Source organism: Oncorhynchus tshawytscha, linkage group LG24 (genome assembly GCF_018296145.1).
Source record: "Oncorhynchus tshawytscha isolate Ot180627B linkage group LG24, Otsh_v2.0, whole genome shotgun sequence".
Classification (NCBI taxonomy): Eukaryota; Metazoa; Chordata; class Actinopteri; order Salmoniformes; family Salmonidae; genus Oncorhynchus; species Oncorhynchus tshawytscha.
This window is the reverse complement of record NC_056452.1, coordinates 7527558-7552250: the sequence shown is the minus strand read 5'-3', so window position 1 is coordinate 7552250 and position 24693 is coordinate 7527558. Positions and strand designations below refer to the sequence as shown.

General features: G+C 42.5%; 1 protein-coding gene across 1 annotated transcript in view; it reads left to right on the top strand.

Moving 5' to 3' along the window:
* Positions 1-24693, top strand: part of LOC112223782 (zinc finger protein 385C-like) — a 139663-nt gene that overhangs the window by 52865 nt on the left and 62105 nt on the right. The window contains exons 2-3 of the mRNA XM_024386984.1: positions 9026-9174; positions 12991-13114. Of these exons, the coding sequence (XP_024242752.1) occupies positions 9026-9174; positions 12991-13114 (273 nt within the window). The remainder of the gene's footprint in view (positions 1-9025; positions 9175-12990; positions 13115-24693) is intronic.

Genomic DNA, 24693 nt, shown 5'->3' with positions numbered 1-24693 from the left:
ATGGGGAGTGGGATATGCAAAAAACACATTTCCTATTCGCACATGCACATGTGTGAAATAGGACAAATGTAAGCACCAATCTAATTATCTTATTTTATACTATAGCTACTGTAGTAGGTAGGGTTGCACATTTTGGGGAATATTCAGAGGTCGAAACTTTACTTGGGAATTAACGGGAATATACGGGAATTAATGGGAATATATGGGAATTTACGGAAATATATGCAAATTAATATTAATACCATTTAAATGTGAATGTTTTTTGTATTGGATATACAGTTGGTCGGAAGTTTACATACACTGAGGTTGGAGTCATTAAAACTCGTTTTTCAACCACTCCACAAATTTCTTGTTAACAAACTATAGTTTTGGCAAGTCGGTTAGGACATCTACTTTGTGCATGACGCAAGTAATTATTCCAACAATTGTTCACAGACAGATTATTTCACTTATAATTCACTGTATCACAATTCCAGTGGGTCAGAAGTTTACATACACTAAGTTGACTGTGCCTTTAAACAGCTTGGAAAATTCCAGAAAATTATGTCATGGCTTTAGAACCTTCTGATAGGCTAATTGACATCATTTGAGTCAATTGGAGGTGTACCTGTGGATGTATTTCAAGGCCTACCTTCAAACTCAGTGCCTCTTTGCCTGACGTCATGGGGAAATCCAAAGAAATCAGCCAAGACCTCAGAAACACAATGGTAGACCTCCACAAGTCTGATTCATCCTTGGGAGCAATTTCCAAACGCCTGAAAGTACCACGTTCATCTGTACAAACAATTGTACGCAAGTATAAACACCAAAGGAGACGCGTTCTGTCTCTCGTAGAGATGTACGTACTTTGCAAAAAGTGAAACTCAATCCCAGAACTACAGCAAAGGACCTTGTGAAGATGCTGGAGGAAACAGGTACAAAATCATCTATATCCACAGTTAAACAAGTCCTATATCGACATAACCTGAGGCCGCTCAGCAAGAAAGAAACCACTGCTCCAAAACCACCATAAAGAAGCGAGACTATGGTTTGCAACTGCACATGGGGACAAAGATCATACTTTTTGGAGAAATGTCCTCTGGTCTGATGAACCAAAAATAGAACTGTTTGGCCATAATGACCATCGTTATGTTTAGAGGAAAAAGGTAGGTTGCAAGCCGAAGAACACCATCCCAACCGTGAAGCACGGGGGTGGCAGCATCATGTTGTGGTGGTGCTTTGCTTGCAGGAGGGACTGGTGCACTTCACAAAATAGATGGCGTCATGAGGACGGAAATATTATGTGGATATATTGAAGCAACATCTGAAGACATCAGTCAGGAAGTTAAAGCTTGGTCACAAATGGGTCTTCCAAACGGACAATGACCCCAAGCATACTTCCAAATTTGTGGCAAAATGGCTTAAGGACAACAAAGTCAAGATATTGGAGTGGCCAACACAAAGCCCTGACCTCAATCCTATAGGAAATTTGCGGGCAGAACTGAAAAAGCGTGTGCAAGCAAGGAGGCCTACAAACCCTACTCAGTTACACCAGCTCTGTCAGGAGGAATGGGCCGAAATTCACCCAACTTATTGTGGAAAACTTGTGGAAGGCTACCTGAAACGTTTGACCCAAGTTAAACAATTTAAAGACAATGCTACCAAATACTAATTGAGAAATAAAAGCTGAAATAAATCATTCTCTCTACAATTATTCTGACATTTCACATTCTTTAAACAAAGTGGTGATCCTAACTGACTTTTTTTACTAGGATTAAATGTCAGGAATTGTGAAAAACTGAGTTTAAATGTATTTGGCTAAGGTGTATGTAAACTTCCGACTTCAACTGTACACATAGAGAAGACGCGCTCAGAGTAGACACACAATACGCACACACACACTCAACCCTGCTCCTTCTCTAGTTTCCCAGCTGCCAGCTGATCTGGGAACAGCATTCTGTCACCATCTTTATGAGGGGCAGCGAGAGAGAGGGAGGGAGGGAGGGAGGGAGAGAGAAAGAACATGTGGGGCATAAACCATCCTTTACGGCCTGCTTTTATGTGCCTGTCTGAGACACATCATGGTTTTATTCTCTTTCCCCACTCGGGACAGACTGATGAGTGCTAGTATTTACAGGGGTAGAGATATGCTGGGCCATCATCTGGGGGTCGTCTACTGTATATAGTGATGGGCACATAGCCTCATACTGTGTGTGTGGTGCTGGGTACATAGCCTGTTTTTAAGCTAATTTCCCATTTTGCCATGGAGCAAAGAAAACATTTTATAGTTTGTATGTGTATAATTGCAGGAAATTAGTTTTTAAACATTTTCTCTCAGCCCCAGGGCAAAATGTGTAGAATTACCAGAAATTAGCTTTGAAACAGACATTTTACACTTTTTGCAATGGGGCTGAAAGAAAATTATAAGTTTTAAAACTAATTTCCTGCAATGAAACACATTTTGCCAAGGCTTGGGCCATGTTCTTATGCGATCTGAGTGACTCAAACATGACAAAATCAAAGGGAAAAAATCAAAATCAAAACATGCCAGCAGTGGTGTGCCGCTGCTAAATGCATTTAGGGGAAACACTGGATAGCCTTGTGTGTGGTGCTGGAAACCTAGCCTCATGTGTATGGTGCTGGGTACATAGCCTTGTGTGTGTGTGTGTGTCATACTGGCTGGCTGTACCAGACAAACTGTTAGTGTGTTTCTACTCAGCCACTGTTGGCAGTTTGAGTCACACTCTGTCACCAGGAGATCAGCCAATGATTGGCAACCTCTAATGGGCTGCCTCGAGGGAAATCCAAAAATGTTACCGGTAACATTCAAAATCATCGAAAGGTTTCAAGGACTTTAGGTCATTTTCATAACATGCCAAATATTAAATAATAATATACATTTTTTAATTATGAAAAATAGAATGACAAAGCAGCAAAACATTATTCTAAATATAGCCTAACCCATCAACTTAGTGAATATCGTTGGTGTTTAATTTGAGGGTTTCAGCATGGAACATCCTTTATATTTTTACATGCTTTTATTTATTTTACTATGTCAATATGTCTTTGTTGTTGTCACGACTCCGACCGAAGGACACTCCCCTTCCCGTTCGGGTGGCGCTCGGCGGTCGTCATCGCCGGCCTACTAGCTGCTACTGATTATTTCCTCCCCCTCCTTATGTGTTGATTGTGTGCACCTGTTTTGAGTTAGGTAGTAGGCTTTATTAGTCAGCCGGCCCGCAGGGTTCCTTGTGCGGGATTAATTATTGTGATCGTCTGTTTGGTGTACTTGTGTGCACGTCTATTGGGTTTTGTGTTTCCCATTTTGTGGGTTTTCCCTGGACGGTTTAAGTCCCCCTGTTTGGGGCATTTGTTTGTTCAGTACGCCCTGTGTTTTTGTGAGGGTTGGCTTATGTTCAGCGTTTATTTCAGTGCATTAAAATAGCACTCCCCTGAACTCTCTGCTTCCTGCGCCTGACTCCTCACCCACTACACTCAGACCGTTACAGTTGTAAGTGCTTTGATGCCGAACTGGTGGCAGTTGTGAAAAAAGTTAATCTTTGGAGTTAATTGCAAATTCTGTCATTGTTGATAAAAAATGTTTTTCTTAATTAATTACCCTTACAAAATATCACATAAAAAAATCACATTCCAGCAACATAGAACCCTGCATCCCACTGCTGATTTGCATCTGAAGCTAAGTGGGGACGGTCCTAGTTGGTCCCTGGATGGGAGCCCAGATGTAGCTGTAAGTGGTAAGAAATAAACGTGTGAGAAAAAAAAGTAATGTATGGGAATGGGAAAAATTAACGTCTAATCAAATAAATAATAATAAGCTTCATGTGAAGTTTTTCACTCGTGTCCAAAAACAAATGACATTCATTTTTCCCTTGTGAATTATTATACATTTTTACTCACATGTTTATTTTCCACCACTTCCAGCTGCATCTGGAAGTCCAGGGTCCTATCCTGCTTAGCTTCAGAGGCAGACCAGCAGTGGGATGCAGAGTGCTATTTTGCTGGAATGAATGTGCCAAAACTTACAAAACTATTTTTTTGCATGCATTTAAAATGTATTTGTTCTCACATTTAAAAATGATTTCCTTGCACTATTTTGTTTTGTTATCAATACTTTTGGGTTAATGTTTTGCTTTCAATATCATTCTTTTTGTTTGAAATGCTAAGAATTCTGTTCTTGACTTCAGAAGTTTTACTTGATAAATTGCACAAAAGTAACTCACTCACTAGAGGATTGCACCATATCATAACACTATGACTCTATTAAAGGTGTTTACAGCGGCAGTTTCTTATTGAAACATTAACAAAGAGGACTCCCCACCACAGTTTTTGTAAAAAGCTGAGGGATGGGCTGGAGAAATATAACCACTCTCAAATTCATAGACTACGCAATGGACGCAAAGACTGACCATCCATGATACAAAAAATATAGTTTTAACCATATTTTAACAGTGGTTATTTACATTTACTTTGTTTACAAACATTGGAGTAAAAAAGCTTATATTATGAGTTCTGATGGGGTATAACAGTTGAACTAAGCTCATGAGGCATTTATACGTTATGTTCTTCAAGAATCAATGGGTACATATCATGAATTTCAAAATGATGTAGCAACTAAGGATAGCCCCTTTAACAGGCAGTGACCATCAAACAGCAAAACGATGACGCTATTTGAACGTGATCCATTATCCTGCTCCAGAAAATGTATTCTGTCCACTGTTCCGCAAATGTCCTGCAAAATGTTTTCCTTGTCCCACATTTTGGCTTTTTAGATGTGGTCACCTTAATTCCACCGGTAGAAACATTGTTACTGCAACATGTTAACACCATCTTTTCACATGTGAGGAGAATAGTATTATTTCACCTCGCATGCGAGGTGAGTCTTAGCACACTCAGGATCGATGCACAATTCAATTGATTTAGGCTGAGCTTTCGGTCATCAGACCTCCTCAAATGAAACTGCAAACTTGCAAACTTTACCCTTTTGTAAGAGTAGGCTATTTTCTCTTGAACCCTACAGTACTATAGGTCTGTCTATAAACTAGATAGACTCATGGACAATATGGACACAGATATATATATATATATATATATACTGCAAAGTTACCATAATTATCTGTAAATTTGGTAATTAACAGATAAAAAAAAAATATATATATATTTATATATATGTATTTATGTATTTTTTAAATTAAATTACCAAGATTTTCATAGATTTACAAAAATCTGTTAATTACCAAATTTACAGAAAATTATGGTAACTTTGCGGTAGTTTTGCAACCCTAATTTCCCTACAGAAACGGGCGGTAGCTGGCTCTTATGTACGCTTCTGTGTGTGCATGTACTTGCTTGTGAATGATTGTGTGTGTGTGGGTGATTGTATGAGTACACTTGCTTGCATGTGTGTTTTTGGTAGACACCGCAGTCAATAGAACATGCTCTGGGTGGCACAGCTGGCCCTCTCCTGTGCCAATCACTGATCCCTCTTTAGAGCCACCCATTGCTCAACGTTCACTCACTACAGGGCAGGCACTACCCAACTACCCACACAGGTGCCAGGCAAAGAGAGTGGACAAGCATTGCCAGGGGAAACTCTGCCAAACCTTAACCAAACTGGCCGAAAACCACTTTGTTAAGTGGTTTGTGGTGTTCAGATGGGTTGGTCCTCATTCTAAAAGCCTCCTGTGTATTATTATATGCAGGTTTTCATTCGAACTGATCCCATAATGTTAACTTACTATCTGAGCTGCTGAGTTAATGGTTATGTGGATGGGACTGCCATATTTGTGTCCACATATTCAAGGCTATGTAAAGGTTGTTGTCACGTTGCCTTTTAAGCATGTTGTCAAAGCTAGCTAGTAACACCCTCCCTCCGCCGATTTGCATAAAAGTGGGATTTTCTTATCTCTGGTCGCCGAGCTCATACTCTCCAACTGTTAAGTCGCTTAATGTATCCTTGTGTCTCCTCCCCCCATTGAAAATGAATGGTTTCCAGTTGTGAGTTTGCTAGAGGTAATGCTTTCTGGTTTTAAATGGGACACTTTTTAATACAATATAATATATGGCATTAAGCAGACGCTTCTATCCAAAGTGACTTAGAGTCATGCGTGCATACATGATTATGTATGGGTGGCTGAGTGGGAATTGAACCCACATCCCTTGCAAGCTCCATGCGCTACCAACTGAACCACATGTTCTACCAACTGAACCACACAAGACTACTTCTTAGAATGAATGATTCATGCAGGGCTAAAATACAATGCAGTGTTTACCCTGCCGTTGTATAGGGCTCTGTTCCCTCTGCCTAAAATGGATTGGCTTCAATTGGTTTCAATTGAACATTTTGGTTAAGGTCCTAGATGCTGATTTGGGGGCCTTTGTGCCCCGTCCTGGAAAATAATCTAACACTTGCATAAGGCTATTCAGCTTACTCATACAGTAAGTGTTCATCCAGTGCCAGCACGGCAACCTAATAAAAACATTTAGGCTACCCTAGTTGTCACACAACCTTGAAAAGCCTCTCTTTATCATTCATTTTCATTCCATGACTTAGCTTCTTTCATAATATTCCTTCACTCATTTCATGAGTACAGTGAATTTTAGCTGAGCTTCAAGTACAACCTCCACAACTGTAACGAGTGAGCTGAGAGTCGGGAAGCAAGTTCAGGGAGTGAGTGCTTTAATAAATAAAAGAAACAATGAACACGAAACACAAACAATGCACCGACATGAAAACAGAGTCAATAACACCTGAGGAAAGAACCAAGGGGAGTGACAGAAATAGGGAAGATAATCAAGGAGGTGATGGAGTCCAGGTGAGCGTCATGAGGCGCAGGTGCGCGAGACGATGGTGTCAGGTGTGCGGGAGAGGGAGTATACATGACAACAACTAAATCATTATCATGTTAGTTATGGCGCTATTATCGTTTGAAAAGCACAAAGCAAAATATTAGTATTTGTATTTATTATGGAATCCCATTAGTTCCTGCCAAGGCATCAGCTACTCTTCCTGGGATTTTTAAAACAGAGTTGAATGTCATCCATCCCACCTCTTTTTAGTTCCACAATAATTAGTGCTGTAGTACATTAAGTACATTAAGGCTGTGTGAATTAACAGAGTTCTTATTGACCAAATTAAATGTTCAAACTAGCTTACAAGCCCCTTCAAAATCTTTAATCGCACATGTACTATCTCTGATCAACTTATCTTAAACCAACATTGCAGCATTACAGTACCGACTACCGAGTCGAGACACTGCAAGATAATAATCATCTTTCGGCTTATTTCTAATAGATCAGATACTAAAGATTATTTCTCAGACGAACAAACCAGGAATAGCTTTCCGTTGATAGCACGTTAAGTAACACCTGTTATAGCCCCCTGATTACACAAGATTGACAGACAGCAAAGATGTGGAGCGTATGTTATGAAATTAAATCAAGCTTGGTACAAATGTCGCAGAGTCATCTGCGTATACTCTGATCACCATTTCTCAAACCAACATCGCACCATGGATTGTAAACTGTCATGGTCAAAACATATTGATGCAACAGTAGCTAAGATGGGGAGTCTGTCCATAATAAAGCGCTGCTCTGCCTTCTTAACAACGCTATCATCAAGGCAGGTCCTACAGGCCCTGGAATTGTCGCACCAGGACTACTGTCCAGTCGTGTGGTCAGGTGCCACAAAGAGGGATTACAATTGGCCCAGAGCAGGGCGGCACAGCTGGCCCTTAAATGTACACGGATAGCTAATATTCATAATACACATGTCAATTTCTCCTGGCTCAATGTAGAGGGAGAGATTGATTTCATCACTACTTGTATTTGTGAGAGGTATTGACAGGTTGAACTACTAGCACACAGGTCAGACATCCATGCATACCCCACAAGACATGCCACCAGCGGTCTCTTCACAGTCCCCAAGTCCAGAACAGATTATGAGAGGCGCACAGTACTTACATAGAGCCATGACTACAAGAAACTCTATTCCACATCAAGTAACTCACGCAAGCAGTAAAATCTGATTTAAAAAACAGGTAAAAATACACCTTATGGACAGCGGGGACTTTGAAGAGACACACACACGGGGGACAGACACATGCATACACACACACACGATAACATACTTACTATACACACACGTACACATGGATTTTGTGTTGTAGATATGTGGTAGGATAGTAGCGGCCTAAGGGCACACACTTTATCTGTTATGAAATCTGTTGTGAAATTAATTGTAATGTTTTTTAAATTGTGCTGGGATGGAACACAAGACTGCACATCCAGGGGCTCTCCGGTGCTGGAGATGGAGATTGTTGAGAAGTAATGGAGAGGTTGTGAGATTTCCTCTTCAACTTCCCGCCATAAAGATGAACTGTGCACTTCTGCCCCCTTGTGGTTGTTCTGGAAATATTCACAGTAAGGCTTCAGAAGCATTGTGTGGCCCTCCTTTGAGTTTTATTACCATCGTGCACCCTACTCTCCCCCACCACTCCAATCTATATAAAACTCCATCGAATGTAAACACATTTTAAGAGCCATTTAGTTGTTGCACATATGCGTTATTATTCCTTGCATGGGGCAGTATAGCATTTTGTAAGAATTTGTGTATATGCATATAAGGCACATATACTTTTCTTTATTTTATCAACAAAATATTAAACAAGTACCTGAAATTGTAAGAATGTATACATTTGTGCATTATTAAATTGAGATTTGAAAATAAATCATCCCTGAATTCTCTCCAAAATGCCTGAACTCCATTCATTATGTTGTCCATGCCAGGGCAATGTTTTATGCGCTATAATTCAGTCAATATCTGATGGATTTGAACAAATGTAAACGTTTAAAGTGTCTTTATCCATTGTCCAACTGTAACACTTATCAGTATTATATTTGAACCTTTTAACAATTTTGCCGACCATTGCTGCAATAAAGGAATCTTAATCTGGTTGATGCTAAAATCGATGTTGTGTTTCAGCCTTAACTGATCATAATTTATTTATCTTTGGTTGGACTCTCCCAGGGATGAAGAGGCCCAGGAGCCCCGGGCTACTGGAGAATGTCCTCCTGCCGAAGGCCGAGGAAGAGGAGGAGGATGAAGAAGAGGAGCGAGCCGCCCCTGGGCGGAGGCCTAAGCGGGAGAGGAGACAGAGCAGTGTGACTCTGTGTGAGGTGTGTGATATCCATAGGAAAAATAAGTACATGTCCGGCTCTGTGTGTGTGTCTGCGTACGCACCTTTGTGTGTGTGTGCGCCTGTGTGCGGGTGTGTGTGCGCCTGTGTGTGTCTGTATGTGTTAGGGATACATGGGCTCCAATACGATACAGGAATGATACTTTTAGTTTAAAACGATTCGGTGCAATTTGGTATGATTATTGAAATAATTCAATATGATTCTATTTGATTTGATGTGCTAACATTTTTTGCAGGAACATATTCATTTTCCATTTTAAATTAAAATCTGATACTGATTGAGCTCAGGAGCTGGGCCTTCAGAAAGTATTCATACTCCTTGACTTAATTCACATTTGGCTGTGTTACAGCCTGACTTCAAAATGGATTAAATAAATATAAATTCTCACCCATCTACACACGATACATATATATTTCATTTATCCTAAAAACTCCGTAGTCCATGCCGATGACAAGCATACCCATAACATGATGCAGCCACCACACCACAATGCTTGAAAATATGAAGAGTGGTACTCAGTGAAGTGTTGTGTTGGATTTGCCCCAAACATAACGCTTAGTATTCAAGACTAAGTTAATTTCTTTGCCACATTTTCGCAGTTTTACTTTTGTGACTAGTTGCAAACAGGATGCATGTTGTTGAATATTTTTATTCTGTACAGGCTTCCTTCTTTTCACTCTGTCATTTAGATTAATATTGTAGAGTAACTACAACGTTGTTGATCCATTCTCAATTTTCTCCGATCACAGCCATTAAACTCTGTAACTGTTTTAAAGTCACCATTGGCCTCATGGTGAAATTCCTGAGCGGTTTCCTTCCTCGCTGGCAACTGAGTTAGGAAGGACGCCTGTATCTTTGTAGTGACAACTGGGTTTATTGATACATCATCCAAAGTGTAATTAATAACTTCACCATGCTCAAAGGGATATTCAGTGTCTGCTTTTTTTTACCCATCTACCAATATGTGCTCTTTTTTGCGAAGCATTGGAGAACCTCCCTGGTAGTTGGGGTTGAATCTGTATTTGATATTCACTGTTCAACTGTGGGACCTTACAGATAATTGTATTTGTGGGGTACAGAGATGATGTAGTCATTCAAAAATAATGTAAAACACCATTATTGCACACAGAATCCATGCAACTTATGATGTGACTTGTTAAGCAAATGCTTACTCCTGAGCTTATTTAGGCTTGCCATAACAAAGTGGTTGAATACTTATTGACTCAAAACATTTCAGCTTTTAATTTTTTATTCATTTGTTAAACTTTCTAAACCATAATTCCACTTTGACATGATGGGTATTGTGTGTAGTCCAGTGACACAACATCCTAATTTTATTTCAGTATAAATTGAGCCTGTAACACAACAAATGTGGAAAAGGGGTGTGAATACTTTCTGAAGGCACTGTATACAGGTGGCTACACACACCTGTATGCTGTGTGTAGCCACCTGAACTAAGCCATAGGGTAGACAGCATCTACCACTATCAGATTAGAGGGGGCAATTTATGCATTTTGTCCCCCCCCACTTTTTATCTGAAATTCCAATCACCCACTGATTAACCTGTCATTTTAGCAGATAAAAAGTGTTTTGAGCTAGTAATGTATCAATATTTATCTTTAGAAATTAGCAATGGCATAACCAGTTAATATAACGGCGTTTGGGATTTCACCCCCGTCTCAAAAGTAAATGATTTTGACCGTTTTGAGCTGCTCTTCTCCTGCTCCAACCGTAGGCCTACAGTGCGGCGGGCAAAAATCATTGCCGTCCTTGTTATGAAATTACAACTTTAACCTGTTCATGTGAAACTTTTTCATACCCAGGCAATCCCTGGGTGAAAAACTTGAAATTCACTACTTTAATTGATCTACTCGCTCTGCCCTCATATTTAGCCTCACATTGAAGTATTTTACCATTTTCTTATCAGGACAACCAGGGCTACATGTAGAACACAAAACTATTTGACGTAAACAGTTGCATTCATGAGATTTATTGACAACAAAAATAATAAGGACTACCAAGCAAAAACTTGATTAAAAATTAATTCATAAGAATGCTGTAAACACAGAAATTGTTTTCTCAGTGGGAAATGAATATCAAACTAGTCAGTTATAATTGTGTGGAGTTAGTGTTTTTGACAGCAATTATTGCACTTTTAACAACTCTTGTGTGGTCTGTGAGCTTCATAGAACAAAACAGATGTGCATGTTCATGAGATGAGAGTCTCAGCTTTTCATGGTATTATCATTATAGTTTGACAAACCGTTCAGACTTAACAGACATTTGTGAGAAGAACCTTTTTCGGGATCCGCCCTTGTCTCACAAACACAGTTGTAGTTCAGCCCTCATCAATCGCACAGGCTAATGGTTGGTATTGGCAGATGCAGAATAAATATACAAAATTCAATGCAAAAAATATGTCTCTAATAGAGGTCGACCGATTATGATCTTTCAACGCCGATACCGATACCGATTATTGAAGGACCAAAAAAAAGACGATTCCGATTAATCGGACGATTTTTAAAATGTATTTGTAATAATGACAATTACAACAGTACTGAATGAACACTTATTTTAACTTAATATAATACATCAATAAAATAAATTTAGCCTCAAATAAATAATGAAACATGTTCAATTTGGTTTAAATAATGCTAAAACAAAGTGTTGGAGAAGAAAGTAAAAGTGCAATATGTGCCATGTAAGAAAGCTAACGTTTAAGTTCCTTGCTCAGAACATGAGAACATATGAAAGCTGGTGGTTCCTTTTAACATGAGTCTTCAATATTCCAAGGTAAGAGGTTTTAGGTTGTCAGCAGTTAGATGTGCAATCAGCAAGATGTGAGTTGTTTTCACTTTGGTAGCCTACACAATTTCCTACAGCTCATTTACTAACAATGACCCAGCAAATTACATTGGTTGTCACCCAACTAATTTGACATTTGCGAAAGCCATTTTACAAGCATTTGAATACTGAAGATGTTCGAATATTAGGTCAGGGAAAGGCTCTTTTTGGCGCGAGCAGCTGCGTCCTGTAAACACAGTTGTTATCTGCCTTGGACATCAATGACTGTCATATGCATTTACACATTTGCGTGCTTAGTTCGATAGCTACTGAAGGAGAGGACGCATCAATTCAGTCACAAAAACATAGAGCTATTTTCAGCAGAGGGAAATAAAATTCTATGAGAAAAAACATTAGCGACCGGCGGTTCGAAGCGCTTGAATCGATTTTCTGATTGATTCATGCTACATTTGGTTTGGTTTGGGCTGGGGACATTTTGTTAGTCCCCACAAGGTCAAATGCTATTTCTAGGGGTTTAGGGTTAAGATTAGAATTTGTGTTAGGGTTAGAATTACGTTTAGGGTTAGTTTTAGGGTAAGGGTTAAGGTTAGGTTTTTGGGTTAAGGTTAGGGTTAGGTTTTTGGGTTAAGGTTAGGGTAAGAGTACAGGTTAGGGTTAGGCTTAGGGTTAGAGGTTAGGGAAAATAGGATTTTGAATGGGACTGAATTGTGTGTGCCCACATGGTTAGCTGTACAAGACTGTGTGTGTATGTGTGTGTGTGTGTGTGTGCGCGTGTGACAGCGAGGAGCCATGCAGTAGCCTACCTGCTGGGAGCACCATAGTGAACGGATTTGACCAACATTCTTTTGTAATGTTGTTTTTTTGTCCAGTCTCTGTGTCAAGGTGGATAAAAAAACACAGAATTAAATATCACATATCATTCTAATAGTATTAAAAGTACAGTGTACATATAATGTATGTCTATGTGTAAAACCATCTTTCTTTTCCAAGGTGTGTAACATCCAGCTTAATTCATTGGCCCAGGCCCAGATCCACTACAACGGCAAGACTCACCAAAGAAGGCTTCGCCAGTTCAATCTCGCCAAGGCCTCCAATGCCACGCACACACACACAGGTACTGGACACACACACATACACACATTTCAGTGGTCTAACTTGCATCTAGGTTGGTGCTCCTCAAATATATGTGTGACTGTGTATATGCATAAGTGTGTGTGTGTGTGTGTGTGTGTGTGTGTGTGTGTGTGTGTGTGTGTGTGTGTGTGTGTGTGTGTGTGTGTGTGTGTGTGTGTGTGTGTGTGTGTGTGTGCATACCATGACCTTGCTTCTTTGGGGAAGAGCACTCGAGTCTCTGTCACTTTAAATTAGACCAAAGACAACTGCACCCTAGAAACACTAGGTAAAAAAAACAAGAGAAAACAATTTATAACTTATCTCTGAGATAGATAAATATGCTAAATAAATGTGTAGGTTGGCTCACTGCAAGTAAAAATCCTAAAAAGAACAAGTATTTGAAGTAAAATAAAAGGCCATTTATACTTCAAACTGCTGACTCACCGACAGCAAAAAGAGGTGTTTTCGCGGTAGCTTATTTCTTATTTACGTCATATCCCAAATTCTGTTTCTGTGACAAGCCATTAATTAACTGAAATCATCTCCCTGTGTCGCTCAGTCAGCCATACTGGGTACGTTCACATGCACACAGTAATGCAATTATTGTGAATAGTCAGATTAATATAATAGTTTACATGCTTTGCAAGAAGAACGATTTCCCTAAATAAACCTGTTTACATGGACACGTGAAATCATGCTACCGATGGGACTTTGATAAATGCAGAAAATCGTCAATCAAAATAAACGTTCTACCACAGCGACCATGTTATTTTTGGGAAGCCTATTTGATTGAGTCCGGACATATAAAGTTTGTATGTGAAAACAATTAGCATACTTTCAGTTTTTACGAACTCACTTCACTTGCGGATAAGATTGAGGCTTGCCCTGCTGGTGTTGGCACATGTGCAGATCAAATACACTGCTGGAACTCACACTAAGGCATTAATGTGTCCTAATAATTTGAAAGATTGCTCAGAAAACCTGGGTGTTTTAATCGGCGTATGCTTACTTAGATTATGACCGATTAAGATAAGCACAGTAAGGTGTTTACATGATTAATACCATACTCGGCCTACTGCCATAATCAGTTTAATATGTAGCTATTAGTGTGCATGTGAACATACATTACCGGTCAAAACCTTTGAACACCTACTCATTCAAGGGTTTTTATTTTTTTACTATTTTCTATTGTAGAATAATAGTGAAGACCTCAACACTATGAAATAACCCATATGGAGTCATGTAGTAACCAAATAAAGTGTTAAACAAATCTAAATCGATTTTATATTTGATATTCTTCAAATAGCCAGCCTTAGCCTTGATGACAGCTTTGCACACTATTAGTATTCTCTCAACCAGCTTCACCTGGAATGCTTTTCCAACTGTCTTGAAGGAGTTCCCACATATGCTGAACACTTGTTGGCGGCTTTTCCTTCACTCTGCAGTTCGTCTCATCTCAAACCATCTCAATTTGTTTGAGGTCTGGGGATTGTGGAGGCCAGGTCATCTGATGCAGCACTCCATCACTCTCCTTCTTGGTCAAATAGCCCTTACACAGCCTGGAGGTGTGTGTTGGGTCATTGTCCTGTTGAAAAACAAATGATAGTCCCACTAAGCTCAAACCAGATGGGATGGCGTATCGGTACAGAATGCTGTGGTAGCCATGCTGGTTAAGTGTGCCTTGAGTTCTAAATAAATCACAGACAGTGTCACTACCAAAGCACCCCCACACCATAACAGCACCTCCTCCATGCTTTACACTGGGAAATATACATGCAGAGATCATCCGTTCATCCACACTGTCTCACAAAGACACGGCGGTTGGAACCAAAAATCTCCAATTTGGACTCCAGATCAAAGGTCTAGTAGTGTTTTTTTCTTCCAGCAATTCGACCATGAAGGCCTGATTCACACAGTTCCCTATGAACAGTTGATGTTGAGATGTGGAGAAACTTTCAAAGTTCTTGAAATCTCCCATATTTACTGACCTTCGTGTCTTAAAGTAATGATGGACTGTCGTTTCTCTTCACTTATTTGAGCTGTTCTTGTCATAAAATGGACTTCTGTATACCACCCCTATCTAGTCACAACACAACTGGTTGGCTCATACACATTAAGAAGGAAAGAAATTCCACAAATAAACTTTTAAGAAGGCACACCTGTTAATTAAAATGCATTCTAGGTGAATAACTCATGAAGCTGATTGAGAGAATGCCAAGAGTGTGCAAAGCTGTCATCAAGGCAAAGGCTGGCTATTTGAATATTCTCAAATATAAAATATATTGGTTTAACACTTTTTTGGTTACTACATGATTCCATATGTGTTATTTCATAGTTTTGATGTATTCACTATAATTCTACAATGTAGAAAATGGTAAAAATAAAGAAAAACCCTTGAGTGTGTAGGTGTTCTAAAACTTTTGACCGGTAGTGTACTCACTGACCATCTCAACCAATCAGCAAGCAGAGAACATGTTAACTGCCTAGTGAGGCAATTGACAAACAGTGATGTCTAGTAAAGGGGTGTATTCACTAGGACCCAAACGGAGGCAAACGGGGTAATGATTACGATAATGATTGTGGTAAGCCACCCCTGCCTTCTTGGATCATCATCAGTAGAGTTTTATGTAACTGTAGCAAATTGCATTGGATATTTTTAGACACCGGTTTAATGTCTTGGCTCCATTGCCAAAGGCATTGCACAGGTAATATCTTTCACAATGTAAATCTGTGTGTGTGTGCGTGCGTATGCGGGTGTGTGTTGGCTAAGTGTGTTATAGTACGGAGATTCTTGTAGCAGTTAAAGACCTCCACATATTTTGAAAACACTGAACTCTCCTTTTGAAGTCAGACGGTTTGTCATAGTCATGCATCTCACTTCCAGAATGGCTCTTTACCCTCCAGGTAAAAGTTAACCTTCCACACAGACCTAGGATCAGCTCACCTGCCCAAAACCTTACCTTAACCATTAGGCGTGAAAATGTTGAGCTGCTCTTCTTATCATTATCTGTGGCAACTTTGTCCAGGAGTCAATAGGAGACATAGGATGAAGAAGCCTATATAGATGCTAATCTGATCAGCTTTGCATTACCCCCTAATGGTTAGGGTTGATATAAGGGTAGAGCTGATCCTAGACGTATTCCTAAGGAATGAGATGGATCCCAGGGAAGGGGCTCCATCCAGTAGGTTCCTCAGTCCTGGGGAAGAGCAGCAGATATACTCATTCATTCCCAGGCTCCTGCCTTCCTCTGGCGCCTGACTCTTGTTCCGCTTCCCACACCTGAGCCTGCCCTTCCGCCGTAAGCTTCCCACTTGACTGGACAGTGGACATCTCTCCCCTCGTTCCCAAGACTCACATGAGCTTATTCTCAGTGGCAGCTGGTTTGTCTGTGTGTCTGAGAGTGAATGTGTGTGTGCTCTTTAAGCATTTTACTGCAGTGGGCTAAATCAGGCTTAGACAAGAGTGTTTCTTGGTAGTCTTAAACAAATCTACTTTGAGACAAAAATATACTCCTCACACACATGGTTATGGGCTTAAATAAAAAAGACACCTGTACCATGTCAGGTAGAATTGAAATGTATTCAAGTTTACATCCAAATATTACACTTAATATACATCACATAAGACTTTGACATAGAAACACCAGATTTTCAGTGTGTTTTTGAAATAATGTTTATTAATTTTGAAAAATATTAATAACTTTCCACCCATGAGGCCACTAGAGGGCCATTTGGCCATTTGACTGCAGGGTACAAATAATTTCCTCCAGACTGCTCTGCGAGTTTGCTTAGATTTGTCCAGACACACACCTTCAGGTGACCTGAAAAAGCCCATAATCATCTTTGCTCTGGGGCTACTGTATATGTTTCAAGCTTCTCAGAGTAGGTGTCAGCGTTGTGTGTATAGGTGGCAGGGAAGTCAGGCGCAGGAGAGTCAAAATGAAGTGTAAATGGAGTCTTTTAATAAATGTCAACAGAACATGCTCCATAACACTAAAAGGTACAGACATGAAAAAACATGGGTACGAGGACCCATCGTGCACCAACACAACAAAATAACAACACTGACAATAAAACAATCTCTGACAAAGACATGAGGGGAAACAGAGGGTTAAATACACAACAGGTAATGAATGGGATTGAAAACAGGTGTGTGGGAAGACAAGACAAAACCAATGGAAAATAAAAATGGATCAATGATGGCTAGAAGACCGGTGACGTCGAACGCCGAGCACCGCCCGAACAAGGAGAGGCAACGACTTCGGTAGAAGTCGTGACAGTACCCCCTGACGCGTGGCTCCAGCAGCGCGGCGACACCGGCCTCGGGGACGACCCGGAGGGCGAGGTGCAGGGCGATTCGGATGGTGGAATTCCGGACGGTGGAATTCTGATAACATGGAAGGATCTAACACGTCCTCCACCGGGACCCAGCATCTCTCCTCCGGCCCATAACCCTCCCAGTCCACGAGGTACTGAAGGCCCCTCGCCCGACGTCTCGAATCCAAAATGGATCAAACAGAGTATGCCGGGACCCCCTCGATGTCTAGAGGAGGCGGAGGAACATCACGCACGTCAGCCTCCTGGAGCGGGCCAGCCACCACCGGCCTGAGGAGAGACACATGGAACAAGGGGTTAATACGGTAATTAGTGGGCAGTTGTAACCTATAACATACCTCGTTCACTCTCCTCAGGACTTTAAACGGCCCCACAAACCGCGGACCCAGCTTCCGGCAGAGCAGGCGGAGGGGCAGGTTTCGGGTCGAGAGCCAGACCCTGTCCCCTGGTGCGAACATTGGGGCCTCACTGCGCCAATTTTCTGGTGCCTTATGGCGCGCTGAAGGTGGACGTGGGCTGCCTCCCAGGTTTCCTCAGCGCGCCGAAACCAATTGTCCACCGCAGGAGCCTCGGTCTGGCTCTGATGCCAAGGAGCCAGAACCGGCTGATACCCTAATACACATTGAAAAGGGGTAAGGTTAGTGGAGGAGTGACGTAGCGAGTTCTGAGCCATCTCTGCCCAGGGCACGAACTTCGCCCACTCCCCCGGCCGATCCTGGCAATAAGACCGCAGAAACCTACCCACATCCTGGTTAACTCTCTCCACCTGCCCCTTACTCTCGGGGTGAAAACCTGAGGTAAGACTAACCGAGATCCCCAGACACTCCATGAACGCCTTCCAGACCCTTGATGTGAACTGGGGACCCCGATCAGACACTATATCCTCAGGCACCCCATAGTGCCGGAAAACGTGTGTAAACAGGGCCTCTACAGTTTGTAAGGCCGTAGGGAGACCGGGCAAAGGGAGGAGACAACAGGACTTCGAAAACCGATCCACAACGACCAGGATCGTGGTGTAACCCTGTGAAGGTGGAAGATCAGTCAAAAACTCCACCGACAGGTGCGACCACGGCCGTTGAGGAACGGGTAGAGGTTGTAACTTACCTCTGGGCAGGTGTCTAGGAGCCTTGCACTGGGCACACACCGAGCAGGAGGAAACATAAATCCTCACGTCCTTAGCTAAAGTGGGCCACCAGTACCTCCCATCAAGACAGCGCATCATCTGACCTATCCCAGGATGACCAGAGGAGGGTGACGTGTGAGCCCAATAGATCAATCGGTTGCGGACAGCAGACGGAACGTACAGACGACCAGCTGGACACTCAGGGGGAGAGGGCTCTTTACGTGACGCCCGCTCAATGTCCGCGTCCAGCTCCCACACTACAGGCGCCACCAGACACGAAGCTGGGAGTATGGGAGTGGGATCCATGGATCGCTCCTCTGTGTCATACAGCCGAGACAATGCGTCTGCCTTAACGTTCTGGGAGCCTGGTCTGTAAGAAAGAGTAAACACAAAACGAGTGAAAAACATGGCCCACCTTGCCTGGCGAGGATTCAGTCTCTTCGCCTGCCGGATGTACTCCAGATTGCGGTGGTCAGTCCAGATGAGAAAAGGGTTTTTAGCCCCCTCAAGCCAATGCCTCCACACCTTCAAGGCTTCTACGACAGCTAACAGCTCTCGGTTCCCCACATCATAGTTTCGCTCCGCCGGGCTGAGCTTCTTCGAAAAGAAAGCACAGGGGCGAAGCTTCAGTGGCGTACCCGAACGCTGAGAGAACACTGCTCCTATCCCAGCTTCGGATGCGTCCACCTCCACTATGAATGGCAAAGAGGGATCCGGATGAGCCAACATAGGCCCCGAGGTAAACAGAGTCTTCAGGTGCCCAAAAGCCCTGTTCGCCTCAGCCGACCACTGCAAGCGCACCGGGCCCCCCTTTAGCAGTGAGGTAATGGGAGCAGCCACCTGACCAAAACCCTGGATAAACCTCCGGTAGTAATTGGCAAACCCCAAAAAACGCTGCACCTCCTTTACCGTGGTTGGAGTCGGCCAATTACGCACGGCTGTAATGTGGTCGCTCTCCATCTCCACTCCTGAAGTGGAAATCCGATGCCCTAGGAAGGAGATGGATTGTTGGAAGAACAAGCATTTCTCAGCCTTGACATATAGATAATGCCCCATCAGGCGACCAAGCACCCTGCGCACCAGGGACACATGCTCAGCGCGTGTAGCGGAGTATATCAGAATATCATCGATATACACCACTACACCCTGCCCGTGCAGGTCCCTGAAGATCTCATCTACAAATGATTGGAAAACTGATGGAGCATTCATCAACCCATATGGCATGACAAGGTACTCATTATGACCTGAGGTGGTGCTAAATGCCGTCTTCCACTCATCACCCTTCCGAATACGCACCAGATTATACGCACTCCTGAGATCCAATTTTGTGAAAAAGTGTGCCCCGTGCATTAACTCAATAACCGTATTGATCAGAGGTAGCGGGTAACTATATTTCACTGTGATTTTATTAAGACCTCGATAATCAATGCACGGGCGTAAACCGCCATCCTTTTTTTTCACAAAAAAGAAACTCGAAGAGACGGGTGAAATGGATGGCTGAATGAACCCCTGATGCAGGGATTCAGAGACATAGGTCTCCATAGCCTCCGTCTCCGCTTGCGACAGGGGATACACGTGACTCTTGGGATATGCAGCGTCTACCAGGAGATCTATCGCACAATCCCCCCCGTCGATGGGGTGGTAATTGAGTCGCCTTCTTTTTACAGAAGGTGAGAGCCAAATCGGCATATTTGGGGGGAATGCGCACGGTGGAGACCTGGTCTGGACTTTCCACCGTAGTAGCACCAACGGAAACCCCTAAACACCTACCTGAGCACTCTCGTGACCACCCCGTGAGAGCCCTCTGTGGCCAAGAAACAGTGGGGTTATGACAAGCTAACCAGGGTAGGCCTAGCACCACAGAATACGCCGGAGAATCAATAAGGAAAATACTAATCTTCTCCTTGTGACCCTCCTGCGTTATCATACACAAAGGTGCGGTTACCTCCCTGATAAACCCTGTCCCTAATGGTCGACTATCTAAGGCATGAATAGGGAAAGGCATATCCACAGAAACAATAGGGATCCCTAAACTATGAGCTAAACTTTTATTAATGAAATTCCCAGCCGCACCTGAATCTACTAGCGCCTTATACTGGGAATGCAGGGAAAAATCAGGAAAAGAGACTGAGACAAACATTAGTGCAACAGAGGGCTCTGGATGGGAATGGTGCCTACTCACCTGGGGTGATGCCAGAATGCCCTGCCTGCCTTCTGTATTCCCAGAGGAACCAACCTGGCACCGACCAGCAGTGTGCCCTCTGTGACCATGAATGGTGCTCGAGCGGGAACCCCCTCCGGTCTCCCTGCGCACCATCCCTCCCAATTCCATAGGTTCGGGAGAGAGGGTGCGGGAGGATGGAACAACCAGACCCCGATCTAGACGTCCACAAGTAGCCAGCATGTTGTCCAGCCTGATGGACATGTCCACCAGCTGGTCGAAGGTGAGGGTGGTGTCTCTACAGGCCAGCTCCCGACGGACGTCCTCGCGTAGACTACAACGGTAATGGTCGATCAGGGCCCTGTCGCTCCATCCAGTGCCGGCAGCCAAGGTCCTAAACTCCAAAGCAAACTCCTGTGCACTCCTCGTCTCCTGCCTCATGATAGAGGAGCTCACCCGCTGCTTTGCCTTCGGGTGGATGGTCGAATACTATCCGGAATTGGCGGGTGAACTCCTCAAAATGGTCCAACGCCGCATCCTCCTTTCTACACACAGCGCTGGCCCATTCCAGGGCTTTCCCGGTGAGGCATGAGACGAGGGCGTAACTCTTCTCATGGTCAGATGGTACTGGGGAGACCGTGGCCAGATACAAGTTCAGCTTAAGGAGGAAACCCTGGCAGCCGGCAGTATCTCCGTTGTATCCCGTGGGTAGGGATAAATGGATCTTCGGTTCCGGAGGGGAAAAAGCGTTCAAGAGAGATTCCGGTTGTGGTGGTGGTGGCGCTGGAGAAACTCCCTGTCTCTCCCAGTGATCCATATTCTGGACAATGCGATCCATTACTGTGCTCAAACAGTCAATCGCCTCCGCTTGTTCCCGGACACATTCCTCCACCTCCATGGGCGTAGTGTCTTCTGCTGACTTCATATTTTTATGGTCAGAGATTCTGTCAGCGTCGTGTGTATAGGTGGCAGGGAAGTCAGGCGCAGGAGAGTTAAAATGAAGTGTAAATGGAGTCTTTTAATAAATGTCAACAGAACATGCTCCATTACACTAAAAGGTACAGACATGAAAAAACATGGGTACGAAAACCCGTCGCGCACCAACACAACAAAATAACAACACTGACAATAAAACAATCTCTGACAAAGACATGAGGGGAAACAGAGGGTTAAATACACAACAGGTAATGAATGGGATTGAAAACAGGTGTGTGGGAAGACAAGACAAATCCAATGGAAAATGAAAAATGGATCAATGATGGCTAGAAGACCGGTGACGTCGAACCCCGAGCACCGCCCGAACAAGGAGAGGCAACGACTTCGGCAGAAGTCGTGACAGTAGGAGTGCTAGGATCAGTTCCCCCTATCCATCTAGTTGTATTAATTGTGATCTAAAAGGCTACATTGATCCTAGACCAGCATTCCTACTCTGAAACGCTTGATTAGAACAGCCACTGGTCTTTGCTCATTGGGTGAGTATTTTTGTGGGAGAGAAATGGATACTTATCACAGGGATCATCAACTAGATTCAGTAGCGAGACAATTTTTTCTTGAGCGGATGGTCAAGGGACCGGAACATAATTACAAATAATTTGTAGACTGCAAGAAGCCCAAACAGATAATAATGTTTGACTAAAACATAATCATTTCAAACCTTGCTTGCATTTGGATACGATCACATGGCTCTCTATTATGAGTGGGAATACTTGGGTACAGATTTCTTAAATTAAAATCACTTGGATCTGATTTCCTGGTTTCCTGATTTCCTTACAGCCTTTTCTGTCCAACAATGAAAATCCTTCTCTTTTTTTTTTGCTCAGAAAACTTGGTGCACCAAATAAAATGACCTAGTTGGGGAACCCTGTCCTATCACGTGAGAGTGAGACTCACGTGTCTGTAAAATTAGGTAACGTTGTTTCCTGGATGGACTACCCCAGTGACAAATCTAAGGACAAAGTGGTCTTGGCAGCTCTGTCAGCAAGCTGGGGCAAAATAGATTCAAAAGACCACACATACACTTGTAATAGCATGCTCTCCCGCTGCAAATCCTCTCATTCAAACACACACACACAGCCACGCATGCACTCACACTTTCTGATGTCAACAGCCTTTGAAAAGGAGGGTGTGCCACGTATATTAACCCCCTAGAGTCCATTGACATATACATTTTAGCAGACGCTCTTATCCAGAGTGACATACAGGAGCAATTAGGGTTAAGTGCCTTGCTCACGGGCACATCGGCAGATTTTTCACCTAGTCAACTCGGGGATTCAAACCAACAACCTTTCGGTTACTGGCTCAGCACTGGCCCAACACTCTTAACCGCTAGCCTACCTTATGCCCATGAACTATTGCTTTCTCTAGTGGTTACCCTCAATAGCTCAGGGAATCTGGGCACCTGGAACAGGCAAATACTAACGTCAACACTTGCTACAGTGGTCCCTAACAGTAAGCCAGGCCTGAAATGCCACCCCTATATTATTATATTGTATTATATTATGACAACATAATAAAAAAACTCCCCTTCCAAATCTGTCTGTTGAAGCTATAGGTATCCGTGTCTTGTTTGCATTGGCTTCGTCTCAATCATCTGCGTTGAAAAGTGGCAGAGCTACTGTGCATTTGATGCATTTTGCATCAAAAATGATACTGTGGCAAGTGACACTGCTTCTTGAAAGTCCAATATCTTGAAAACTTGACTGCTGAACTGTATTAACAGTGGACGAATAAAAAATATAGTTTTTTTGTGGATTTTTCCGTTAAGCTCTCTCTCTCAGTGTGATAACTGTCATAGGATTTTTTCCGTTGTACTGAATTATGGCATAACATTCATTACCTCCGGTGCATATTTGAACCGTTTCAAGAACTATAATATGTGCATTTTCAGATCATTACTGATTTTGTATTTTATAAGTTCATTGTAATGCCCAGAGTTGTCAACTGACATGGAAATGTATTGTACCTGTTGTCTTTTTATAGTCTGCATGTAATACTGTAATATTATAATAAAATCAAGAAATGTCAGAACTGATCCAATTAGCAACCAAATAGCACTGTAACAGTAATCCAAATGCAATCTATATACAACAGATTAGTTTACAGTAAATATACTAAGAATGATATGCACAGCAGTATATATATTAGGGTGAGCTATGTCAAGAATCCAGTGTATAAAGAAATATGCGGTGTGTATAAACAGTGTAACTACTATAAAAAGTAGTAGTAGAGTAGTAGAAATATTACAAGGAGCTATGTCAAGAATACAGTATTTAAATATACAGTGTGAAACAGGAAGTGTTTAATGTCTCTATAACATGAGACAGCAGCATTGGCTCTGTGAGTGTGCGTGTGAGTGAGTGTGTGTGTGTGTGTGTGTGTGTGTGTGTGTGTGCGTGAGTCCGGCTCTGGCGCACCTTTACTGTCTCTGTCTACCAGACAGTAGCCGAGTTAACAGTCCATAGCACGGGTGACTGAGGTCCTTAAATTATTTTCTTGGCCTTTCTTTGACACAGAGTGCTGTTAATGTCCTGGAGGGTAAGCAGTGTGTCACCAGTGATGCGTCGGGCTGACCACACCACCCTTTGGAGGGCCATATGTGACCCACCACCTGGATTCGGTCCTATGTAACAACATTTGAAATGGTGTTTTTTACATTGGATAAAAGTAGAGGCTCAGAGCTAGAAAATGGTAAATATACTGCATTTGAGGAACAATGGGGAAGTAATTCTGCTTTGAACGTTGATAAACATGTAACACCACTTTTGAGAAAATGGCCCGTGAATGTTTTGGAACACCTACTGGAGAGCTCTTCTGTGTCTACACCCATTCAGCATCATTCACACCCTCTTAAGCCTTAGCTTCACCCATCTCTTTAAGAATTCACGTTAGGGCATGTGCTAAACAGAGTGAATAAGGTAGAGTAGTAAACGACCAATGGGTTCAAGACTAAAGGTGGTGAAAG